Below are 10,908 nucleotides of genomic sequence, written 5' to 3'. Positions count from 1 at the left end.
TCTGTTGCAAGAAATGTAAACATTCGCTCCTGGAGAGAAGAAGTGAGGGGAATATTGAGAGAAAGAAAGGAGGGTGGGAGGCAGAGAAAGAAAATAAGGATGACGGCAAGCACGGTGAGGAGGAGAGTGGGAGGTAGCGGCTTGTCGGCCTTCACTGCTGATTGCTCTCAGTTTTGGAGGCAGACAAGGTTGATGGCAGGGTAATAGTTTTACTGAGGGCTCTCAACAAGCTGCAGAAGGCCCAGCTTTACTTAAAATGCCAGCAGCCCCCATTTAAGACGAACTGGCATGGCCATTAAATGTTTCCTTAACAGCTTCATCTTGGTTCAGATGAAGGCACAGAACAAGCCAAGCAATACTCCACCTTTGATGCCTCCTAATAACCTCTGGAAGCAAAGAGAGAGCTTGTTTTTGCCTCATCCACAGAAACAAAAACCAAGTGTTTTTGCTGTTTCTGAGTTCTGTTCAGACTTGTTGCCACCCCACTGTTTACTGCAACATATTCATGAACAGAATTCATGTGACATGGCAAGGTTTCAAAGTCATGGATTCAGCCTCACACACAATCAAAACCAAATGTAACCAAAGGTCTAACTTAGTCCTCCTTCTGTTCAGTCTTTGCTGCTTTTTACTACTTTGGCCCTTTGTCGGACTACAACACAGACTCCAGTTAACAAATCAAAGGAAGATTGCGTGTTTCCATAGATGGTGTGGCTGCTCAGATCTTTTCTGCTGGAGTTTTTGCCTGTTGGCCAACGACTAAATCCCACCTGAATCATCTCTTGTGTATCCCTCCTCCCTTGTCATCACTGCAGCTACCCCGTAAATAAAACCAACAGCGCACGAGCCCCATAAAAAGGAGGCAGCTGGCCACGTTAGACTGATCCACACATAAATAGATATGAATATTGATTCAAATATTTGATGTTGTTCAGATGCGTGTAGCTCATTCTACCAGACACTGGAACAACCTGCGAAATAGCCATCACCTCATCACCATTGCAAGTTTTTTTTTTTCTTGTGGGGCAGCAGAGAGAATGTGTGATATGGATCATGTTACTGTCATTTTGTATGCATGGACATGCAGAGCCACACAGAAACAGTTCTGTAAACAAATCCACCATCCACCGCTCCTCACAGCCCTCCACTCCCTCGTCTGCTCCATTGCTCTGCTGGAGCCGCAGTGGCATTCAGGATGCTGACTCTCACGGCAGTTTAGTTCACTTCCTCAGAACGACCTCAGCTCGCTGAGCTGCTGTTTTACAGTGCCCGAGTAAACCGCCTTGCACCCTCCACCTTGCCCTGTAAAAGAGCAGTTAGTGGCAGTCTGGCAGCTCATTTATTAAGAGGGCAGCTTAAGACCGGCTGGACTCCCTCTCCTTTTAGGAAGGAGCTGCCGGTGAGTCATGGCTTGCTGCGGACGTGAAGGAGACAGCCAAGGCTCGGCCAACTGCAGGCCATAGGAATTAATGGACAAGGACCCCTGAATGAGTGACATGAATGTGTGACTGTACAGTAGCCAAATAGGGTATAGTGAGGTGAGGGGGTGTGAGCTACTTCTCAAACGTCCACACTGAAGAGAAGTTCTCATGAAAGCACAGAAAAATAGGAAAAAAAAAAAGATGTGTTTATGTAGAAACAGTTGAGGGAATGAGTAGCCTGGTTTCCACCACTGGCTGCTTATTATTATTCATACCATTCCTCTTAGCCACCCAGTATATACAGCAATCATTTAGGGCAATTAGTGTAATGTGATGCATTTGCATCTTTTAGCCAACACGAACAAGCTATCACCAGGGAGAGTGTGTTAGCATGGATAATCACAAAAGTATGTTTTGTGCAAACTTCTGTATTAGATGTTTTCTTGATGTTAAAATGCCGACATCACACTGTAGAGCTGCATTATGAAAGCATTTCTAATCTCCACTAGAGCTGCTTATTTATTTAAATTTTTTTGTCGGGGGGGAAATAATACAGTTTACATCATACATTCTCTTTGGCTAAAACTGTTGGAGTGTAAAAGAAGAAAATCTCATTAGGCTTATTATGTTTAAGTTGTGTCTAAGTGATGTCCTAGACCCTGACTAGTTCCTTATGCAGTGCAGAATATAGAGGTGAGAAAATCTATAGCAGCAGGGTGGTGAAAACCTGCTTATTTACCATTTGAGTGGAAAAGCTGGAGGGCACAAGTCTCCCTCTGTTGTTTTAAGTACAGATGAGGGAGACTAAATAGGCGCAGTCGTTAAAGGGAGAGAGGGGAAAGTAGCAGGGATTTGTGTTTGTTTGCTTAGGAGAAGTCTCCTGCGTAGTGGTACAACACTCGTGCCAAAAGAGACGGATTTCTACTACTGTAAACAGGAAGAAGCTGGCTTTGAATCCAGCGTCAGTTTCTAAGCTCTGTCTTGATTTGCAAGATGTGGCCTGATGTGAGCCAAACAACAATTTGCCACCTTTTAATCAAGGTGGACAGATATTGTCTGTGTCGGTAAAAAGAAAAAGAAAGAAGAATCTGATTAGTAAAACGAAAACATAGTACAGAAGTGATGAAAATCAATTTGTCTCTTCTTGTTAATATGTATCAGACAGGAGTTGTAGTACTGGAAATGTCTGTGTACCTTTCTGGTGGAGAGTGTGGATGGGCAGCAGTCTCCTCCGTCATACTGGCAGTAGGCCCGATTGTTGATGGTGTCACACCAGCCATCCCCTCCGAAGGGCTAGACACAAGTTATAAACAAGAAACAGTGTTAATGCTTTCCCCAACATGATCATTTTACCTCACACAGCATAGAAGTCCGAGAAGGGAAAAAGAAAAAAACATGACTCAGCACCTTCCCAGAAAACAGATTTTCAGTAAGTCGCAGACATTGTCACACAATTACATTGTTTGGAACAAATAGCCATAAAATAAATGAAAATAAACACAGCACAATCCAGTCCAAGTTGTAGATAGAGGCTTCCTGCGTTACACAAACTCAAATTTCATTTGTCCAACACAGCTGATGGTATGAGGATTATTATTAAAATGTACAACTAGAAATGAAATTGGTTTGGTTATTAAATGCATGATGTCTCTGCATGCCACTACGGTGGAGCATGTGATCTACCACTACTAGCTGCTTTTGCATTTTATAGTAGTAGCTACATAAACTGTATAGACAAAAGTATCCAGACACACCTCTTCATGGGGCTGTTAATCAGGAATTGGGCTAGGCCCTTTACCCCTAGATGAGGGAAATCTTAATGCTTCATCACACCAAGACATTTTGGTCAATGCTGTGCTTCCAACTTTGTGGCAACAGTTTGGGGAAGGCCTTTTTCTATTCCAGGACTGACTGTACCCCAGTGCACGAAGCAAAGTCCATAAAGACATGGTTGGATGAGTTTGGCATGGAAGAACTTGACTGCACTTGGTCGGCACAGGGCCCAGACCTCAACCCCATTGAACACCTTTGGGGTGAACCGCAACAGAGATTGTGAGCCAGGCCTTTTTGACCTCACAAATGGTCTACTGTGTGAATGGGCAAAACTTCCAACAGAAATGCCCCAAAATCTTGTGGAAAGCCTCCCCAGAGGAGTGGAAAGTTGTCTGTGTATTTAGAATGCGATGTCATTAAAGTCCCTACTGGAGTAATGGTCAGGTGTCTCAATAGTTTTGTCGACGTAGTGTAACTCAGAATTGCCACAAATGTTAAGACTAAGCACCCAAGGTTCAACAGATTCACCCAATATACGGCAATCATGCCAATGATGGGAATATCAAGATGTCAAGATGAACTTATGAGCGTCTATAGATGAGAAGCGCTGTGTTAGTGCTGGAGAAAAGTCTGGATGCAGCCATTATCATTCTGGTATAGGGTAAGAAAATCCCCTGGCTTGTTTGTATTTCTTTAAACTTATCACAGTCGTCCTGGCATCTAGTTTGCTAGCTCAGAGATTACTGTTAGCATTTTAGAAAATGGTAACACACAGATAGAGGAAGGGAGGAGAATGGCACCCGAGATAATCTACTCCCTGAGGTGCTAAATAGCTTAGCGTGATTTGTTTGCAAATGTGGTTGAAAGTAGGATTTAAACCTTAAATAGTTAAATAAAAGGGTAAGATCGACCACTAAATCAACCATTTATCTTCCAAATTATCTTTGTATAACATGCATGATAAATTTGGATATTTACAGTGTATTGAAAATGGACATAGAGGGAGTAAAAATGCTTTTGGACGACACTATGTCTGTGATGGGAGTGGGACGGCACTCCCATCACAGACATGGTAAATGATCTGCTCTTCTAGTCTGACTGACCACTCAAAAAGTTTTACAATGTAAATCAGCATTGAGCCATTCACCCATACAAAAACACACACATCCATACACTGGTGGCAGAGGATACCATGCAAGGTGCCATCTGTTCATCAGGAGCATTTACCATTCACACACTGATGGAAGGAGCACGGGGGAGCATTTTCTTGCCCAAGGACACTTGGACATTTAGACTGTAGGGACTGAACCACTGATTTCTGATTAGTGGACGACCACTCTGCCTCTTGAGCCACAGTACAAAGAGTGACCCAGTCTGATGAACTGAATAATGTACTCACAATCATTCACCTTGAAAGCTAAAGAAGGTAATGTGTCTGCCTGTGGTGTTTAAGAATTATGACTTTGTACTCTGATTGCTATGGAAGTTATTTGGTTTGTGGCATATCATTTAATTTATGTCTGAAATGAAAAATGGCACAGGTGATTGAAACATATTGAATGCACAAATAGGAATGGCTTCCTTTTCTGTTGTGAAGACAAGGAGTGAAACAGTTTCTTTTGGCAGTCCAAGACAATGAATATTCAATGTCATTAAGCAAGATCAGTTTACTTTTCATCTTATTTAGCTGGTCTTTTATTTAAACTAGGATGGATAAAGTGGACAGACAGATGTCATTTGATGACTGTTCAGGTATGCTTTGCTGTACTAAAAAACCTATTAATGGCAATTCCTCAAACTGTTTTTTTTGCAATGCTCTGGCTGGCGTGAGAGTCCTTCTGGAGGGATTCTGGAGTTGCACGCAAATTTGTGGAATTCAAGTTGCGCTGAATTGGGAATACGTCATGATGAAAGTCTTCTTAATGCATTTGACGAAACCTTGAGGGGTTCCCTGAAGTGCCAGCAATATGAAAATAAGTGCTGAGTGCCAAAGATACTTTTGGCTTTCTCTTATGGGGTAATGGAGTCATTTCAAAGACTTAGCATTCTACCTAACCTGCGCAGGGGGAGAGAGCAGCTGCTGAGAAGATTTCTGCAGTTTTCTCTTCACTTCAAAGAGCTCCCTACTTGACGAATCCCCTTGCTTTTCCCCACTAAACTGCCGTGACATAAATAAATCTATTTAATTGCTCTGTTTCTGAGTAAATACTTTACCAGCAATTGCACCAGATGCCTCACCCAAATCACTAGTGGTATGTAAATCTTTGAATTACCTTTATAGTCTAGGGCAGTCATGATTAATACCAACCTGCTCAGCCTGCTGACAGTCTTATTGAATCATTGTACTGAATTTTAGACTTCTATGGCTGAGTTTAATGTAGGTTTAATCTCCATTTCACATACATGTCCCTCCTTGCTAAAGACTGTTAAAATTAGCAGACCCCACACTTTGCCCACATGAGGTGAATTTTGAGGTCAGGGCTCATGTTGAGGTTAATTATTATTTACATTCCCCTCCAGGTTTCCAACCCATGAAGAGCATTAAAAAACAACTAGAGCTGGCTGCGCACCTTAGTCCCCCATGGGCAATTAAGAGGTCAGTGGGTTCGTGTATTACCATGATACAGTAAGTCCTTTCAAATCAGTGTAAAAGAGACATGCAAAAGCAGCTGCAGCCAACCCCACACCTCAGTAACATAAATATCCCACCTCACAGCATTGGCTATTTCAAGGGGAGCATGTGCTGTCACCAGCACCAGCCAAGCTCTTCATCAGAACATCATAAAACACCGATATGAGCACTCTCCTGTCAGGCAGCAATATGTTTATTTTTTTCTTCCTATCAAGTATTTGAATCGTTCTTTTAATAGCAGACATTTTATCATCTCCCCCTCCTTCAGCCTATTTTTTCCCAGAGCTCTCTGAAAACAGTTGGGGGAATGTGAGGTTTGCCTTTCTCTCTTGTCCACGTGACTCAGTAATTTTTCTTTTGATAGGATTTGGAGATCAATGGAGGTCTCGATAGTATCGATGGTGGCTGTAATTTGGATCTGGGTATACAGTCCACCTTACTATGCCAGGCACTTTGAGATGCATGCCATAGCACTGGGTGTATCATTAGCTATTTTTGCATGCTCATATTAAAAAATATTAGGAACCAGGTTAAAGCAAGAATCTACTGTGCTTAATATGTATACATGTGCAGTATGAAAAGGACAGATACTTGCAGTTTGTGTGTGATCTTATCCAGTCTTATGTTACTGCTTACCACATTTTTCAACCATGTAGGGAACAGTGTATTAAAAGTAAATATGTTATATTCATGTCTGGAGCATCGGACTGAAAACACAGCCGAGTACAAGTTCTGCACAGTTTTTGCTGCGTTTAAAGTTTCACATAGCTTGCTGGTTGTGGAAATCAGCGTATGGAATGGTTTAATTTTCCAATGTTTTTCATTTGAATTTTGTTCAAACTTTGGGGCATAACAGTGCACAGCAACATGTAGTAGTCTTGCCTTTCATCTGACTGCAGTCTTGTCAAAGGGTTATCTTCCTTTTCAGGGTCTATTTCACGCATGTGAAAAAGCCTTATGTGGAAATCTGGTTAACTGTCCAAGCAGTCAGGTTTTAGAAATCTAGCTGTGTTTACCTGTGATTCTCTTTATCCTTTAACCTTCAAAGAGGAAACCAGGTTTCTGTTTACACATCTTAGAAACCACTGCCAAAGTCTGTGAATAAATAGATGACTTCAGTGCATATAAACACATGATTGATGGTCAGGGCTGACTGCCAACTTTTGCTGCTTGTATTTCCATATTAAAACACGATATGTCACCAGGTCACATGTAAAACTGCCTTTTCACACAAGAGTCACTTCTAACACGTTTTCCAAAAATGGACAGTTTGTATGACCTTGTGTCGTCATCCCAGCGGAATGTATGCAGCTCACACAGCTAGGTGCGTGATTAGTTGCATTGTACATTTCCACCCGTGAAAAACTGAAAGGAATTCATTATGAACCAATGACACTGAGGTAACAGACTGATGGTGACCAACTCCTCGACCTACGCAACAAGATACAGACGTTTTTGCAGTTGAGGTGATTTTTAAACCTCCGTAAAGACACATCCGACCATCAGAATCGAGAATCAAACTCACACAGAAGCGACTGCAGCAGTGAATTGTTCTGAGCTGTAAAGAAGTCACAGTCACAGTGGTTACCTCCTGTGGAGATATTTCAGGCAAGTCCAATCAGGAGACTCAAGCGAGGCATGAGGGAGGAGAACAGGAGCAACTTTCTTTGATTGTGTCTGTCTTCATAACAACTACAGCATGTGATCCAGATAAATTAGAAAAATTCAAGCAGTACAAGGCAAAAAAAAAAAAAAAAAAGAAGTTTTACAACAGGCGTTGACGTTTATTTTCATCTAAAGCTGCCATTTTGGTGAGTTTCAGAGTTCCATCTAGAAGGCCGCTGAGACAGTGGTGAGATTCTTTATGACTATTTATGACATTGATTTATTTAATTTCTGGTAATTTACTGAGCTAGTTATTTTTACATGTGCTCAGTAAGTCAGACACATATAAGGCCTTCAAATGCATTACTGCAATGACCGGTTGTGTTATATGTCACTATCACAGAATATCACCACACTAATTGTAACAGATCATGAAGTAGATACAAATGTGTTTTTCCACTGTTAGGTAGCTAACTTTCCTCCAACTGTCGTAATCTAAGAGCTTTGCTTTAAATGCTACTCTGTGAGTCAGCTTGTCACCCATCCCACCACATTTAATAAAATAATGAGACTCTCATTATTTATCAGAAACAAGCTTAAATGTCTCACTAAGGGCAAGAACATTTATTTTGGTCATTGCAACTGACAGTGGCATAACACATATTTACAGCTCTGTTTAATTTTCCTAATTTTATTGTGATATTTCCTGTTTATTTCTCATATATCTCAGAAAATGGTCCTTTAGTTACAACAAATTGAAAACCGCTGATATGAAGCAAACATCAAACATTCAACTTCTTTGAGCCAGTGGAGAATTTTAGGTGCCAGATGTGTGGCAGAGGTTAAAATGAGAAATGCTCAGAAATATTCCTTTGGTCTCATGCAACTACTGAAATACTGTGTTACAAACACAACTATTGTTAATCCTCAAAGTGAAACTTACTGTTGCTTGTTTTCAGGCTGCAAAGCTGCTATACAGAATTTCATGATGTGATCAGTGGGATTAACATAGCATCCACAAGCCAAATTATAGATTAAATCCTCCTAACCTAAATGCCTCATTATGTCAAGCATGACTCAGTGCGTTTAATTTGCTTATTGTTACACGCTCTTACTCTATCTATTTGTCATTATTGGTCCAGAAAATATTTTATTCATACTGAGAGCATTCTAAGATAGTGTGAAGACACCTCTTGAAATACACAGTGCCGTCTCAGCCTGGCAGAAGGCTGCTGTGCTGATATGATGCCTGAGCTGACTTTGACATTAATTGTCGAGTGGGTTTTAAGAAAGAATGGAAAGTGTAAGAGAAAGAGAGGGAGCAATGGCATCTGGATGAGACCTGGCATAGAGCATATGCAGCACATGTGGTCTGGTATAATTTACAGTGTTGTCGTGGAGGAGCGGGTTATAAGCAACTGTTTTGCCTAGCAACATTCACGGTAAGGTGGAAGGGGAAAATGTTGTGCTGGCAGGTGGGAAGAATATTTTAATACCGTGAGACATCAACAGTTTATGTGTTCCATCCTTAGTTCCAGCCTTTTCTGAACCTAACAAATGAATGCCAAATAAAAAAATATCTGGGTTTATGATTTTAGATGATTTATTGTCGCTGTTAAAATATAACTGAACAGAAATGGATGTTAAATTGCAGATTAAACTAGTTTTCATTTGTAACACCAACTGCAGGTCATAGTGTATGATGAAACTGAACAAGCCCAAAAGTCTATAGTCGTGATACAGAGGCCTCTACAGGTTGCAATGACTATTATAACCCACAATATGAAGGTGCTGAACAGAACAAACAACCTAGTGATCATTTTGCTGTCTTCATTAATGGTGATTAGAGCAATGGGGACTTAATCTTTAAGGCTTCAGATGAAAGACCAGCAGGTCTTCAGAATGGTCTCATGAAAATTCATGGTAGTGTGTCAAATACTAACAATATCTTCAGATTATTGGACAGAATGACTATTGTCATAGTCTAGAATAGGTAAAGGGAAAATTCTGACATGACAATATTGCATTATGAATATTCATCCCAAAAACTGTTTAACAATCAATTATTTTTTGTAGATATTTTGTTAGGCCGAAGTGTTGGATGCACTATTAGTGCAATCACAGTTCTGTGTTAAGGGGCTACAGTGGAGATATGGTAGCTATGGAGATAAAATTGGGGGATGGATAAAAACTGTCAATACTTAGCATGCTTAGCATATACAGGTTCTATACAACATTCACTGCCAGTAGATGTCCCACTAGAGCAGTGGCAACTCAAATCTTAAATAGACGTATTGGCCATGCCTCCTCCCTAACCAGAATCAACTGTTATATTGTTCCTCTCACCCACCAGTCTCCATTGACAAAAATGATCATTTTAGCTTATAGATCACTCTAAACCACACATCACTAAAACTTGGTAGAAACAAATTAAAACTCACCTACTCTGTATTTGCTAGTGTTTCCACTGTTTCAATAATCACCAACTCTTAATTCAATGTAAAAATATTCTGGCTTTACATATTGGTTTTCCCGCTGTACATTAGTGACGTATTCAGCTTGGTAAGGAGCTATTTCTTGTATCTGTCTAAATTTATGCAACATAGCCTGATTAGCTATCCTGCTAATGCTAAGTAGCCAGAGTTTGATGGTTTCAATTGAATGTTCATTCTTTCACTTGAATTCTTCAACCTGCACTTTTCCATTTGGCCTTTACAGTGCTGTGGGAGGTCACTTTCTTAATAAAACATGCGGAGGGCCAACAGTTTACAGGGATGGACTCAGATAAGGGACAACATGCAAGCACAGCAGGACTGCTTTACTGCTAATTATGTTCAAAATCTCATACGGGACCTTTAAATGACAGTGTGGTGTGATCTTGCACTATACATAAAAACTATATAACAATCTGGTTGGTGCTTGTAGATAGTTTACTTTAGACCGAAGTGTTGGACAAACTAGCCAACTGAACTGCATCATAATCCTTTAACCCTCCCATGATCTTGGCAAAAATGGAAAAAAATTCTGTAAAAAGGATTGCTATCTTATTCAAAGATTGCATTTTGAGTTAATGCTCTGAGAGTTTCATGTTATGTATAGATTGGATATGACAATAAGGGCAAATACATTTTTAAAAGCACACTGTGACACAGTGACACGATGAAACTCTAGATCGAGTTTTGTTATCTTTCATAATTAAGATAGAAGCAAGACCAATTGAGGTCTAATATTAGTGCAACATGCTTTGACCTTGAAACTCTGGGTTTGCTCCTGTATTTCTTTATAATGCTCGTTTGTGCTTTGCTCAGTCTAACAAAGACAAATCCATTCAATTTTGATTTACACCTACTAGCCACTTCGCCTTATATTGACTTGCTACGACCTACACATGACCTGTCAGTCAGAAATTTACTCATACATTGATAATACAAAAAAACTAATGAATTAAACCTAACTTGACTACTAATAGTACCCAGG

At 40.4% G+C, this 10,908-nt stretch overlaps 1 protein-coding gene across 1 annotated transcript in view; it reads right to left on the bottom strand.

The window, feature by feature from the left end:
• The window catches only part of pappa2 (pappalysin 2), a 68,703-nt gene that overhangs the window by 2,030 nt on the left and 55,765 nt on the right, over window positions 1-10,908 (bottom strand). Inside the window, exon 26 of the mRNA XM_046409067.1 lies at window positions 2,616-2,714. Within this exon, the coding sequence (XP_046265023.1) occupies window positions 2,616-2,714 (99 nt within the window). The remainder of the gene's footprint in view (window positions 1-2,615; window positions 2,715-10,908) is intronic.

Source organism: Scatophagus argus, chromosome 13 (assembly GCF_020382885.2).
Source record: "Scatophagus argus isolate fScaArg1 chromosome 13, fScaArg1.pri, whole genome shotgun sequence".
NCBI classification, from domain to species: Eukaryota; Metazoa; Chordata; class Actinopteri; family Scatophagidae; genus Scatophagus; species Scatophagus argus.
The sequence above is the reverse complement of the archived record's forward strand: the minus strand, read 5'-3'. Positions and strand labels throughout refer to the sequence as shown.